Source organism: Phacochoerus africanus, chromosome 4, assembly GCF_016906955.1.
Source record: "Phacochoerus africanus isolate WHEZ1 chromosome 4, ROS_Pafr_v1, whole genome shotgun sequence".
Taxonomy (NCBI): Eukaryota; Metazoa; Chordata; class Mammalia; order Artiodactyla; family Suidae; genus Phacochoerus; species Phacochoerus africanus.
The window spans coordinates 150,199,117-150,214,490 of NC_062547.1; the positions used below are offsets into that span (position 1 = coordinate 150,199,117).

A 15,374-nucleotide genomic window follows, 5' to 3' on the forward strand; every position below is an offset into this window, starting at 1 on the left:
GCTCAATAAAACTTTAAAAATTAAAAAGAAAAATGTAAAAATAGTAAAACCAAAAAAAGCAAATATGTTTACAAAACACCGGCTTTGTGGGGGACCCTTTTCTGAGCACTAGCCATAGAGCAGGGAAGGAAATTGACCAAGATCCTACTCTTGCGCAACTTCCAGAATGAAATAAGTCTGTCCAGCTCTAGCAAAGAGCCACCCGGCAAGAAAGGTCCCTTTCTGGAGACTCACTGGCCCCTCTCCGGCAGACTCTCGTCTCTCAGCTGTTTTCCGTTCTACCCTCCACATCAATCAGATGCCAATCCTTGGTGTTTATAGCAAGTGCTTTATTTAAAATTTTACATTTTTTGTGATGTGAACTATTTTATATTACGTGTAATAAATCTTGGTCAGCAAAGTAAAAACGAAAGAATCAAGCACTTCATCCTTACAACACCCTGTAAGAGCTGCACTAACACAATCCCCAGTTTAGAAATCTGGAAACTAAGAGTCTGGGCACATCTGGGCACGCCCACGCTGTGCCAGGAGGACCTGCCTGTGTGGTGCAGCCAGCAGCCGGCGGCAGGAGGGCACAGAAGTCACGGCGCCAAAGCCCAGGTGACGCCCAGGCTCTTCTCTGCGAGGGGGGACGGCGAGCCCTTGCCAGGGTCCGCCGAGGAACCGAGCCAGCCGCCCAGGGAGGAGCCGGGCTGCCCACCTGCTGCCACGGACGGAGGCCACCGCCAGGCCCGCGCCGACCTCGCCGGGCATCGCCCGGTGCTCCTTCCCAAACGTCGCCTTCCCCTTTCTTGGCTCCACAGCCGGCCTGGGGTCGCGGGCAGGCAGCGCAGCCTCCCCCGGGAGAGGCAGCCGAGGAAGCGTCTTCACGTAGCACGGCCGCCCCTCGCCCACGACCGAGGCGAGGGAACTGCGGCCGCGAAGACGCCGCCACGTGGTCGGCACCTTCAGGCGCGTCTGCGGCTGAGCCTCTGCGGAGACTCACACGTCGGGACTCGGCGCCGATGCTCCCGCGAAAGGAGACAGATGCAGCCGTTGGTGCTTTAAGTTGTTTCCTAGCGAGCAGGCTGGGCGGGAGGGTGTGTGTGTGTGTGTGTGTGTGTGCGCGCGCGTGTGTGCGTGTGTGTGTGTGTGTGTGAGACAAGCCCGGGTCTGACACTCCCCAGCTCTCAGGGAAAAGACTTTGTCCTCCGTCCGGCTCATCTTTCAGAAACGTTCAGCTTTTCAGGCATCCGCCCCAGGGAACGGGAGAGGAAGGAGGAGCCCGTCCACCAGCGAGTCCACCTCCGTGTCTTTCCTGGAGCCACTCGCACCTGGGCACCAGCAGCCCCGTGCAAGCAGCGTGGTGGGCAGGGTGAGAAGCGGAAGGACGCTTACCGCCGTCTACGGGGAGGTGGTCGGATGATGATGGTGGGTGCGTCCGCAGGGAAAGGGCCCAGGCAGGTCCAGGTCGAGGGTCAGGGGACCAGCTCTAGGACACATTATTGAGACGGACGGTATTAACCGCCTGAACCCAGCCGGAACACAGACTGGGACTGGGACCCACGGGCCGGGACTCAAACCCGGCCTCAACCCAGGTTGGGACTTGAATCCACGTTTTCAAGTTAAATTCACTCACCCGGGGTCTGGACTCACTGAGGTTCAGGTTCGTTGTGTCTCTGTGCAGAAGGAATTCAGCGAGAGACAAAGTGACAGGCAAGAAATAGATATATTGAGACAGGACGCTCGTGAGAGATGCAAGCCGGCAGGCAAGGAAGCTCTGGATCCTTGGGCCACCGTTTTATCATCAGGGGTGTGGGGGTCGGAAAAGCCCACCTCTTCCTTTCTGGGAGCAGTAGCTCCTCTTTGGCACCCAGTGAGGTGTGTATTCCCATCCGCAGAAGGGCGGTCCTCACAGGCCTGCCCTTGGTCTGAATCTGGATCCGGGCCTCATCCCATCCCCCACCCAGTGACCTGGGGCAATTCTCACGCCCCCACTAGTCGAGCAACCCTGCCTTGTGTTGAAGGCTTTCTTGAGCAGTTATTAACGTACAGTGATCTCCCAATGTCCCCTAAGTTTCCCTCTGTAGCTCTGGTCCTTCCTCGGCACTTCTACAGCTCCCTGTGCCGACTCCATCCCTCTCGTTGTGAGGCAAAGCTGAAGACCCTGGCCTGGAGCACACGCAGGGTGGGCCGTTTGGGTGCAGAAGTGCCTGCATGACTGTGAGCAGAAGAGGAAAAGGGTCACATCCGCCGAAAGAGGGAGGTTTCTTAATTTCTGCCACATGCACGCGGTGTACCCTTCCCGTGCCCCGGCCCTGAGCTGGGTGAGGGACCAGCAGAGAGCAGGACAGACCACACTCCTGCCTCCTGTAGCCGGAGGAGGCGGGTAGGGTTAGTTGGAGAAAAGGGTACTATCTCTGTCTTTAAAGTATCCTTTAAAGTGTTAGCTGAGGTTTTCAGCAGCAATGATTTCCTTGTAGATGTACCGTATGGTAAATAGGTAAATATGTGAACATACAAGTGTTTACTCATCGGGACTGTTTACAGACGTGAAGGGGGTTAGACAAGCGAGGAGGAGGAGTCACGAGTCGCGGGGCGGAGGTGACCTGGGAAAGGGGGCCTGCGCTGTCTCTTTAGGGGGGTACATCACAACGGGCTCAAAATCTCTGGAGAGAAGGTCCCTGCACATTTTTGAGGTGTCTCCTAGATTATTTGGGTTTGCTGACATTTTGTTAAATCCCACCCCGGGGTTTCTTTCCAGGGATAAGGAACCTCAGGGGTGGTGAGCGCCTGGCTCTCCTTCCCTTCAGAGCCACACCAAAATTGAATTAAAGATGCAGCCAGCAGGGGGCAGCACAGACGGGGCATTTGAGCTACAGAGAAAACCACTTGGGGAAACTGGTCACCCCAGGACGCCAAGCTTCTAAGTTATTCCGAGGATTATTTTAACTAAATGAGATGGTGGGGTCCTAACTTGTGACGCGATGCGAGTCCCATGTATGTGACACTATCACCGACTTGGAGCAAAGGACGATTTGGGGGGAGCGTGTTTGTTTGTTTGTTTGTTTGCTTAATCACTCACTTCCAGTGGTTCTCAGCCAGGGGCAGTTTGCCTCCAGGGGGACATTTGCGAATATCCAGAGACAGTTTTGGTTGTCACAGCCAACTACGACCTTCCAGCAGATAGGAGGGACTAGAGATGCTGCGCATCCTACAATGCCCAGAAAACCCCACGACAAAGAATTATCCAGCCCCAAATATCGATGGCGCCGCTGTGAAGAAACCCCGCCCCATGCAGTCCGCTCTTACTGATCCAGATCTTCGGCAATTTTTTGACTGATTAGTTGAAGAGTTCCAAAGACCAGGGGAAAGAAAGCGATTATAAGCAACTATTCAAATTGAAAGCTTAGAGATCTTCTTTCTTCCCTCTGAGCAGCACCTTCAGTGGCCGTGGGGTCCTGTGGCTGCGTTTGAATGTCTCTTCTGCCTCCGACAAGCTGGATGGAAATGGACTCGTTATGCAGAATCTCTCAACTTTGATTTCCTCAGATGTCAAATGACCAGAAGCCCCACAAGGCAGGGCCTGTCTCTGTTTGGGGCAGCAAAGTATATACATTCTCCTGGCGCATAACAAGTGCTTGTGAGTTTATCCAGGGAATGAATGGTACCTGACTTGCTTATAACATGATAATTGCTTAAAAATCTGATGTCAATTGCCACTTTTTTTTTTTTTTTTTTGCTTTTTAGGGCCACACCCGCAGCATATGGAAGTTCCCAGGCTAGGGGTCGAATCAGAGCTGTAGCTGGTGGCCTACGCCAGAGCCACAGCAAGGCCAGATCTGAGCTGTGTCTGCAACCTACACCACAGCTCACGGCAATGCCAGATCCTTAACCCACTGAATGAGGCCAGAAATTGAGCCTGCGTCCTCATGGATCCTAGTCATTCATTTCCACTGCTCCATGATGGGACCTCCCTGTTGATTACTACTTTTAAAATTTTCTTCAGAGGAGTTCCCATCGCTCAGTGATTAACGAACCCGACTAGTATCCTTGAGGATGCAGGTTTGATCCCTGGCCTCTCTCAGTGGGTTAAGGATCTGGTGTTGCTGTGAGCTGTGGTATAGGTTGCAGACTCGGCTCGGATCTGGCATTGCTGTGGCTGTGGTGTAGGCCACCAGCTACCGCTCCGATTCGACCCCTAGCCTGGGAATCTCCATATGCTGTGGGTGCAGCCATTAAAAAAAAAAAAAAAAATCTTCATTTGAAACTTGAATGTTAGGGATTATTTTTATTATCTGTACCTTGTCCTGGCAGAGCCAGACCTGCACTCCAGGATATGCCTGGTATCCTGTACTACACTGGTACTGGTATTGGTATTGGAATGTCCATAGGCTCAGCATCCGACAGCCTAGGTTTAAACTGAGTTCCACTCTTATGTGAGCCGAGACACTTGATTTACCCTCTCTAAGCCTTGGTTTCTCCATCTGAAAAATGGGGTAGTAAGAATTTCTATCTCGCAGGGCACTTGGAAGAATCCCAGTTAAATAAGATAATATCTGCAAGGCTGTGAGTCCAGGGCCTGGCACATAGCAAGCGCTCAGTAAAAGAAGGCTTTATAAGGCTTTTGGCCTCCAGCCTCCAAATCAAGGTCACCTGCTCAGTTACCTCTCGAATGAGAAGTGGAGACAGAGTCCTGAAATCAGAATCTAGCCTCAGAGAGCAAGCTGACCCAGCTCCTTTCTGTTGCATGGAAATTCAGCAACTCACCCTTCTCACTCCCAACTCCACGTGCCTGAACAAAGGGTTCTAGAACAAATATTCCATATTCTTTGGCAGGCCTGCTTAGCCATGTTCGAAACTCAGCCCCGATGACTAGATGCACAGAATTTTCATTCTGCTGAAAGGCCAAAGGACACTAACAAAGATGCCAAAGCTGAAAACTGTTTGGAGAACAAGAAACAAATGAGGAGAGAAAACTGCAGCCTTTGCTTCCATAATGAATTTTGCATAAAGGGCTCCGTATTACCGTATGCCAGATACCATGCTGCCACACAGTCTGCGTTCCATTTTTTATGAGAAAGAGGAAGGTGGAAAAAACAACACTAAATTGATATTTAGTATTAAAGAAGGTGTATTTAAGCATATATCTTGATTTGAGCACATGGACCCAAACCATTTATATTTTATAGTCTAGTAAAATCTTGGAGCTGGAAAGAGGCATCTTCTAGATGAGCAAACTGAAGCATCTGGGCCTTGGGTCACAGCCCCTGGCCCTTCAGCACATGGTGGCCGACTTGGGAACAGGGGCCGCGGGGCTTGTCCCTTTGCCCACACCTCCCTGCCTCGGAGATTTAGCGCCTGACGCTAGGGGTGACCCCTGTCCCCAAGCGCACTCTTCTCCCTGCTCTTGAGAAGATCACACCTTCCTTTCATCTCTCCCGAGCACCTGCTACGTGCCATTCTTGGCTCTCAGGCTCAGAGGAGGACAGGTGCGGCTCCTATGCCCTTGCCATCCAGTGGGCAAAGCCGTGGGTAAAAGAGCTTCGACATGTGAAACAACGTGACTTCAGGCTATGTCCCTGCTCAGGGGGACATGTAGCACGTTGCGAGCCTGATGGAGGGTGACGCGGAAGGGCTCTGGGACAGAAAACGCTCACTGGAGACGCATCCTGAAGCACGAGGAGCCCATCATGTGGACCTGGGAGGGAAGAGGCTCAGACCAAAAGGAATAGCAACCAGGGCCAGCGTCGCAGGTGGGCGCATGGAAAGGAAGCCTGTGGGGGAAGAGGTCGGAGCCTGGGCCCGGCAGCGTGCTGGGACCACGGGCATGGCCCGAGCCCAGGTCCCCCCAGGGAGGAGGCAGGGCTGCGATTCGACCTGGAGCCTCGGTGCTCACGGATTTGACGGAGCTGCATCGGCTGTGCTGGGCAGACACTTGTTTCACGTTGAGTCACCAGGAAGCCAGTTACAGGAGGGTCCCGCTGTACCGGCCTCTGGCCACGCTGTGCTCACTCTCAGGACCTGGCATGGAACAGAATGCCCAGAGCATGGTCGTGAAGAGTGGCCCTCCCTTCCCTTAAGCCACTGACCCGTGCAAGGTTAGTCACTCGTGAATCAGCCGTGAGGAAGCGTTCAAGAGAGTCTAAGGCCAACTTTTAAAATAAGACTCGTTCTTTTTTAATCACACATTTTAATCATTTTAATCACACATTTTTCTTATTATGTATTTATTTTATTTTATTTTATTTTTTTGCTTTTTAGGGCCGCACCTGCAGCATATGGAGATTCCTAGGCTAGAGGTCTCACCGGAGCTATAGTTGCCAGCCTATGCCACAGCCACAGCCACAGCCACGTGAGATCTAAGCCACATCTGCGACCTACACCACAGCTCAAGGGAACACCGGATCCTTAACCCACTGAGCGAGGCCAGGGATCGAACCTGCGTCCTCATGGTTCCTAGTTGTATTCATTTCCGCTGTGCCACAACGGGAACTTCATATTTTTCTTATTTAAAAGAAAGAAAGAAATGAAATAAAACTTGGCCCCCAAGGCTCACGTCCCCTAGACTCCTCTTCTCCAACCCTGGTGGTCTTATTAGCCCGTGGCCTCTATCCCACTACAGCAGGATGCTCTTATTCTCAGTTAGCTGGGAAGCCTCCCAGACCATTTGTTATGCCTGCAAATGCAGGTGTGCACTCCTGGAAAAGATGGTGTGATTTTTATGGGTTGGTTTTAATAAATTATATCATCCTGTAGGAAATGGTTCTGCAACCTGCTTTTGCTCCCTGCGAGACAATAGGTCTTGAAGAGCTACCCAGGTCATATAAACACTCGCCTCACTTTGCAGGTTGCTGTGTAATATTCCTTAGTGTGACATTCCGCAGTCCGTCCCCCTATGGATTGTGGTGTAAACTGTGTCCCATTCTCTTTGTGTTACGGATAAAAGGATGCTGCCGCGGGCTTTCCTCTCTGTGCCCTTCGTGAGCATTCCTCCACAGTGGGAGGAGGCCTTGCTCTTAGCTGCAATTCCCAAATGCCCACGCAGAATCAGTCGTGAGAATTTCTCGCAGCCCCGCAGTCGACTAGACCCGGAGATCTTTCTTCACCATGAGCTCAGCGCATGACATGAGCTGGTTCCCACCACCTCTAGGACTCTGTCAAGTGAGAAACTTATTGGTGATGAACGCTAAGAACGCACAGAGGGAAAGCAATCGAAAACCCGGTGCAGGGTTCTCTCGCGAGTAGAGGTCAGGTTCCCTTTCCCAGGCTGTCAAGTGCGTGCAGGCGGCCCGGGGGCTGCACTGTGTCACTGCACCGACCTTTAGGGTGTCCCTGGGGAAAGGACTCATGCACTGAGTTCTACTCGTCCTTGTCCTCGGCCTTCCTGGACGTCAGGGGCTCGGCTGCCACCCGCTGCAAGTTCCGTGCAAATAACTAAGCTTGCGTTGCTGTTACAATGAGATGAAAAAAACAATCTCCACCCACTTTGCATAGATTAGCTCGCAGAGCACGCGGTTTCACGCCCAGAACAACCCCAGGACACGCACGGGAAAGGGAGAATTTGACAGTGTAACAGTGTTCTGTGGACACTCTTCCTCAGAACAGCTGAGTGGACGGACACACCAGGAATTACTTGGTGGCCCGAGCTGGGACGTGAGAGTAAACCTGAAAGCCAGGTCTTCTGATTCGCAGTCCTTTTCTCCTGCGCGGGACAGCCCTGGACCTCCCAGCCGTGTCGCTGGGAAGAGCCGTTTGGCACCTCAACAACCAGCAGAGACACGCATCCTCCTCAGGGCCTCAGGGACCTGGTGGAAGGTCCTGTTCAGAGACAGAGTTTTGGTCTTAAAGAGCCAAGTGAACAAAGAGGGACGAGAGCCAAGTTTGGGGGACGAGGGCCTGGGGGTCCATGCAGTGGGTGAGCCCTGAGGAGAGCTCCGTCCACGCCGTCTGGGAGGCTTTTGCTCCACCCACTAGTTAACGTCCTCTCTGGGGTCCCTTAGCGAGCGGGTCACGGAGGCCTCTCTAGGGAAGCGGCTATTCAGTGAAGACGCGGGGGGTGAGAAGGTTCCAGCTTTGCTAAGAAACAGGAGAAAAGCCAACCAGGTACAGGTAGGAGCACGTGTGCCCTTTTCCCGAGATGGGAAAGCTCACGGACAGGCCAAGGGCCTCTGTGCAGGGCGCCCAAGGAGGCGCTAGCTACGGTGGCCCCTGAGTGACTGATCTGGGCTCAGAGGACGCCTCCCAGGAAAGCAGGAGGCCTGAGGGAACCTTAAGGAAATGCCTGGCTGTGTGCAAGGTCAGCCCAGCAGAGGAAGGCACCGCCAGCCGAGCTGCAGGCGGGAGCTGAGCTCTTGGTGGAGAGAATGACGAGCCGGGGGGGCCCCCTCGAGACGACGCACCCACACAGCAGCTCGGCCCAGAGCAGGCTGTCTCCCTCGGGACCAGCAGGCCCGGAGCCAGCTCTCCCTCTCCCAGGTTCCATACAGGGCTGGCTCCAGCCCAGCTCCTGGCTCCTGCTGGCGCGGTGGCGGCAGGAAGCAGGTTCAGGCTGTGGTCGGATGTGATGGGGGCGAGGCCTGGGAGAACCCCGCCGTGCGACCGTCTGCCCGAGGCTCCCCTGCTGCCGACACTGTGGCCCCAACACTCTGATCTCAAAGCCAGGCCCTTTGTCCCCCCCCCCCCCCGACCAGAAGCTTCCCAAAGACCTCAGGAACCCCTTTGATTTTCGTAAACGTTTCTCCGCAGAACAATGTGTGGGACCAGAGGAAAAGCACGGCCCCATCGCAACACTGTCTCGGCCAGAAAAACAGGCCTGCGTCCTGCCAATTGCACGGAGGCGAGGGGTCCCCCAGGACGAGGAGAGGTGCAGACGTGGCGTTAGGAGGCCGCACATGTGCCCTGGCCGGAGGACCGCTCTTCCCTGGGGATCGGGACTTCAGCTCAGACCGGTGGGGCCCCCACGGGACCAAGCGTCCCTGGACCAGCCTAGATCATGGTCGGACCTTCTGCCGGACGCAGCCCCACACACTCAGAGGCTTAGAACCAAGACCATGAGGGTGAAAGGACGCTCAGGACTCATTTGTCCATCTTCCATTTGTAAACATGGAAACCCAGGCCCAGAGAGGGGCCCCTCTCAGGGCCGCCGGGTTGTTCCGTGACAGTGAAGGGTGTGGACACGGACACGATGCCAGGTTGTGTATCTGTCATTGCTGTTGGTTTTCCCAGTGAGGTGGGTACTGCCCTCATCTCTGCTTTACAGGCTAAGCTGTGGCCTGGAGACGTTAAGTCACTTGCCTAAGGCCGCGCAGCTGTGAAGCGTAGAGCCGGGCCTCTAATCGGGACCATTTTATCCTGCTGCGTCGGGACAGCAAGCAGGGCCCCTTCCATCCCAGGTCCCAAGTCCTGGACGTGGTTCTTTTTACATCCTGCTCAGCTCCTCCACGAAGACGCCCCTGGAGACGCATCGCTTGACCGGGTCCTGCCCCGACTCTGACCTGCGGTTCTCCTTTGCCGTTAGCTCTGTGCCCCCCAACCCTGCTCCCAGTCACGATGCTGATTCCTCCCTCTTCGGCCTCAGCTCCAGCGTCGCCTGTTGGGGCAGACGCCCCTCCCTTCATGCCCCGAGTGCCCCTCTCCCCTGGCTTTGCAGATTATAACCCTAAGTGTGTGTGTACCCATGGCCTCCTCCCCCCTCCCCCCTTTCCTGGCCACCGTGGTGCCTGGCAAGGAAGAAAGAACAAGCCGAAGTTGCTGGAGCTCCCGCTGTGGCGCCGCGGGATCGGCAGCGTCTCTGCAGCGCCGGTCCACAGGTTCAAAGGACCCAGGCTTGCAGCAGCTGTAGTGTAGGTCCCAGCTGTGGCTCAGGTCTGATCCCTGGCCCAGGAACTCCATAGACCAGGGGGTGGCAAAAAAAAAAAAAAAAGTTGTTGATTCAGTAAATGAATGAATCAACTACAAAACAAAGATATGCCTTAGTTCTTCAAATAAATTTCTGCCCAAATCTCTCACATCACATGCCTGTCCAAATGATTTTGTCACACCCACACAATCCAAAAGCTGACCTGATCCAAGGGCTTGATAATTAGGGGTGTGCCCTTCCAGGCCTTTCTCCATGCATCCCAGGTCTGAGTATGTGTAGGACCCATGTAGGAGCCTGTTGGTAGAAAAATGATGGAACTATTTCATATATTTTGTATATTCCGTGGTTCTCTGTATTTTAAATGTGTTATGTCATATATAGCACAACACGCCCTCATATGTCTGTAACCCTAAAGAACCTGTATGTTTTCCTGCAATGTTCTTAACCGCGTAGAACGAAAACCTGCCCCCGCGACCACCACGTGTCGATCACGTTGCTAAGAACGACTACGCTGTGTGTTGTTTGTACTGTTTTTCAAAAAGGAAAATAAGAGTAGCACCCGTGGTGGGATATTCAGATAGTCCAGGGTGGCAGGTAGAGACCGCCCGCTCATAAGCACCTGTGCCCACCGGTCCCGCCCCGCAAAGACCAGAAGGACCTGTCAGGATGAGGAAGGAACGTGAGTGTATTCATGAAGGGGCGGGCGGGGGGGAGGCCTGTGGAGGACGGAAGCTGGGGCTGGATGGGAATAAGAGAAATGCAACTGGAAAAGGTGGGGGCCCAGGGCTGCTGGCAATAATAGCAGTGGGGGGGGGAATAGAGCCAGAGGCGCCCCCAGGTCGGGACAGGAGGTCAGGAGGGAAGAGCAGCAGAGGAGGGCAGCAGCCTGGGCGGGGCTGGGCCCCAACCTGTCCCCTTTCCCCTTGAAGAAGGTGGAAACTCTGTCTCCCAGTGGTTTGGCCACCTGGTTTTCCAACACGCAGGGGCACTTGCCTGTTTCCGAGTGAGGCTTGTTTATGTCCCTTCTGGAGTCTTTGAAGTTCAAAACAAACGTCCAGACAAAGGGACCCTCTGCTCCGCAGCTCTCAGCGCCATTCCCCTGCCAGGGCAGAGCCAAGAGCCGGCTTTCCTGATGGCTTTCACAGCTGATTCCACGGAGGGTCCCACCCTGGCTTCCTCCTGCGTCTTTCCCGGCTCCCTCCCTCGATTGTTGAAGACATCCTCACCGGCAGAGCTTTTCAGCTTCTTTTAACCCCTTTCTTCCCATCCCAGTGACTGTGCAGGGAAAATGAGATCGCTGCCCCCACAGAAGCCAATCGGGGCTTTCAGAGTAGACCAGTCATCTCGCCAAAGAGCTGAATTCATCAGCACCAAGCTGGATGCAGTACTCAAAAGAGCCCTCGCCCAGAGGAACTGGTCGGTGAAGCCCCCTGTAACTGGAAGCTTCTGAGGCATATTTTCACGGCCACCATTCTATGGAAGAGGCTGAAAGGTCTCCGTCAGTACAAAGTGACAGGGCTGTCTCTGAGGGTAGGGATCCGGAGGGAGAATATTCATAATTCTCATACGTCCACCTCGGGAATTGCCAAGGCTTGCACTGAGTATTTTCATACACATGACAGTCCAGGAAGCAGTTACCATGCTGTAACCATTTTATAGATGAAGAAATCGAGGCTCATAGAGGCTGAGTCTCTTGCTAAGTAAGTAACGGAGCCGAGACTGAAAATCAGCCAAGGGGGGAAGCTTCTAGGCTCTGGAGCAAGCTACCGTCTCGTTTACCTAATTGATACCCAGCTTCGTTAAGTCCTGTCTATCCCACTACCCCAAAAAGATGTACTCAACAAGACCAGGAGGTCCTTGTTTGTCTGGTTGTATCCGCAACTGCCAGCACAGGGCCTGGCACAAAGTAGACTCGCAATAAACGACTGCTGATTGAGTGAATGAATGAGCGAATGGCTAATAAGCTTTTATTTGACTACGTAAATCTGAAATTTGAAAAGTTCTGAACATTGACGTTTTGGGTGATAACTAAGTATGTTCACTGAACAGTCCTATCAATTTTACATATAAAGTTTAGCTGCTCTCTCCCCCAGGGGGAAGAATACCTTCTCCCGAGCCCTGGAACCCAGCAATTTATATATAACTTGGGAATTACATCAGGAATCTCAATCTGAAAACGTAGGGGCGCTCCAAAGTGATCTTGGGAATCATTTAAATATTTATTAAGCGTTACTGTTTTCAAAGCTATTCTAGGCCCTTTCATTAGCAGAGTGGTCTTAGAATCACCTGGGATGCTTGTTTAAAACACAGAGCAAAAGTACCAGGAGCCTGGGGATCCACACTGTTGCAGCTCTCCCCGTGACTGTGATACAAACAAAACTGTGGGGAGGTTGGAATTATCCCTCCTCCATTGGAAACAGTTCCTAATAAGCTACCAAAGTGTGTTTCAAATCCATCGCCCCCCCCCCATTTATCTAAAGATCCTTTCGTCTCATCTCGCAGTCATGAACCACATCAAATTTTTTTCACCTGCGTAAGGTGGAAACATCGCGTTCATCTAAAAGAAGTTCTTGCCCCAGTTTTCAGAAGTTAGCACCCACCCTTAGCCTGACACCCCAGATTCTAGTGCACTGACTCACTCTCACAAGGGACCCAGCTAGAAATGAGACGATCTGGTCCAGGTCTGCCACCAGTTGCTGTGTGTCTGAGGGCAGGTGGCTCAGCCTCTCTGAACCACTGTTTCTTTGTCTCTAAGTTGAGGGTGTGAGTATTCACAGCTTTTTGATTCTACACACGCTTTAACCAGAGTCATTCTACAGACAGGGATTATATGGTCTTTCGGTCTTGTTTTTCTACATTCAAAAGTCATGGTTTTGTGACCGTGAACTAGGTTCAGAAGGTGACAGGGTGAGGAGCGGAATGTAAAGAATCTTGCTCCACTCACCCTCGACCAAGAAAACCTGAACATAGGTTTCCATAACACACACCCACAAAAACTAACTACAGGAAAGAGATTTTTGGAGGAGAGTGAGTTGGCCATGCAAGCCTGGGTGCACTAGTGAGCTTGAGTCATGAGGGCACAGACCCGCTGTTACCCTCAGACAGGGAAGTGTTTCAGGGTGGGGATTCCTAGACCTACTCTGAGGGCAGCCTCATAGCAGATCCAGAGCACACCTGGGCCATTCTGTCAACAAATGTTTATTGCTTCCTACTCTGTGCCAGGTGCTCTTCTAGGTACCGAGGGCCTGGCTGGGAACCCTCCAGACAAGACCCATTCTCTGGCTGTGCTCACTTTCTCACGGGAGGCGGGATGATGACCCATTGCAGCAGGTGAGTCCCTGACAAGGGGGAGGAAGGGGGAGGCAGGGACCCACGTTAGGAGACAGGAGGAACCCCCCACCTCCCGCCCGCTTGCCCAGCCCCCACCTTCTACACCCGAGGGCGATGAGGCAGCCACAGCAACCTCCCTCCCACCACCCCGGCCCAGGACCAGACCACCCCCGGCGGGTCAGAAGCCCAGCTGGGAGTGACCCCTCTGGCCCTGGCTTTGGTCCTGCTACAGCCAGTCCTTGCTTCGCAGCCCCTCCCGAGGACCCGAGGACGGGCCTGTTTGCCCGCCGTGGCCGAGGCCTCGGACCCCGGCACGGACGGAGCGGAAGAGCGCCCGGCAGGGCGCCCCCTCCCCCCGCCGGCCGCAGGGCCCCGGGGTCCCGCCCGCGCTCCTCCCCGCCCAGGACCCCGCGGGAAGCGCGGGCGGGGCGGGGCCTGGGTGCGCGCCGGCGCGCCCAGCAGGTGGCAGCAGCGAGCGGCCGCGCCCCCCGCGCAGCCACCCCGCGAGCCCGCAGCCCGGATGGCGAGCTCTGCCGCCCGGCTCTGCTCGCCGTGCCATTCGCGCGCAGCCGGGCAGCGGGCTTCATGAGCCGGGCGCCGGGGCCCGGCAGGGGCCTCCGGCTCCCGACGCCGGCCGAGAGGTGGGTCCCGGGGCGGGGCGCGTCGCCGCGGGCGGCCGCCGGGCGGGGACGCGCTGCCTGCCCCGCGGAGCCCGGCGCCCCGCGCCCCGCGCGCGGCCCCCGCCCGGCCTCCCCGCGTCCACACCCCCTCGGGGCTCCGGAGCCGCGGGGCCGCGGCGGCCGGGGGTGCGCGCGGGCGGGCGCTGCCAGCCCCGCTTCTGCCGGGCAGTCGGGTCCCGGGAGCAGGAGGCCGGGGGCGCCGGCGTCTTCGCGGCGGCCGCCGCCGCCTCCTCCTGGCCGGCTGCTCTCACCTGCGCCTGGTTAGTGCGCCCGCCTTCAAGGCCGGGGGCTGCAGCCCGGACGGAGAGAGAGAGCACCTGAGGATGCGGAGCTGACCCGGGGCTGCCCTTTCACCCCCCAGGGCATGAGCGAGGTCAGACGGTCTGAAGATTTAAAAAGCATCCGGAGTCTCCGTATTGAATGAAAGACCCAGTGCGAAGGCATCACCATGAACACGAGCAGTAAGTGGGTCCTTCTCTCCTTCGCCATGGGAACAGGGTGGGGGCGGGAGGTGCAGAAGCCGGCGCTGGGGCTGCCTGGCAGGAGCGAGGAAGCCTGGCCCGGGGTGGACACATGGCCGCTAGACTCCTCCTTGGTCCTTTCTGTGCTCCCTCCCGGGCACGGGGATATGGCTCCTGATTTTCGTGATCATTTTGCTAACGTTTTATCGGCAGCGCCGCTTGCCTCTGTGGGGAAGGCTGCTTGTCTCCTTCTAGCAATGCCTGGGAAGGCCTGGGAAGCAGTCGTGTGGCCATTGTCTGACTGGGGGGGGCTCTGGGGAGACCTCCTGGCTCGCAGCTGGAAAGCCATGGCAGGCCCTGCTGGTCCTAGAGCTGGGAGGAGCAGGGAGGCGGCCCTCCGGCTGGTGGGTGGGTAGATGTGGGCCAGCGGCGGTGGGATAGAAACAAGCCCTTTGAAAAACAAATCGCTAGGAAGCCACCTTTGGGTCTGGAGATTGTGAAATATTCTGCTCTTAGGCGCCAGCAGCCCCGTGGGCCCAGGGCTGATTTTTTCACACACCTGCAGGCTGTTCAGCCGTCCTGAGCTGGGGAGAAAAGAGACAGCCTTTGGCCAAGGTCTCCAACATGCCAGCAGCAGCAGCTGCTCTGCAGAGCCAGGACCAGACATTTTGCTGCTGGGCTGAGCCTCGGTGGCTCCAGTGCAGTAAGAAACACAGGAGGCCCCATCCGCTCCTCTTCAGGACAGCCCCTTGGACCAAGGGCTTCTGCCAAAGGGGTCTGGGTTTAAGTCTGTGCTCCTGCCGCCTGGCCGGCCTAGCCCGTCCGGGTCATTCAGCAGCAGGTGGGGTTGTTGGAGGGGAGAACCCCAGAAACATTCACCTCCCAGGCTCTAGACTTGGCCATCTCCTCTCTGGAGCCCAGACTGCTCGTCTATAAAATGAGGAGGGTTGAATTAGAGGTCCTTCTAATCTAAGAATCTGAAAGTTTCTTCTAAAAAAGCTACAGCTGGGAAGCAAGGCCAGAAAAATTGGTACCTTCGGAGGCTGTGTCCAGACCAAACCC

General features: G+C 55.2%; 1 protein-coding gene across 5 annotated transcripts in view; it reads left to right on the plus strand.

Annotated features, from left to right (window-relative positions):
* Positions 1 to 13,049: 13,049 nt before the first annotated feature.
* ABLIM3 (actin binding LIM protein family member 3) overlaps positions 13,050 to 15,374 on the plus strand; it is a 128,338-nt gene continuing 126,013 nt past the window's right edge. For 4 of the 5 annotated variants that reach the window (XM_047779009.1, XM_047779004.1, XM_047779006.1 and 1 more), the window contains exons 1-2: positions 13,673 to 13,812; positions 14,213 to 14,312. In XM_047779009.1, the coding sequence (XP_047634965.1) occupies positions 14,300 to 14,312 (13 nt within the window). In that variant the 5' untranslated portion in view covers positions 13,673 to 13,812; positions 14,213 to 14,299. Of the gene's footprint in view, positions 13,172 to 13,672; positions 13,813 to 14,212; positions 14,313 to 15,374 lie in introns of those variants that run through there. The other variant, XM_047779005.1, reaches the window with a different exon arrangement.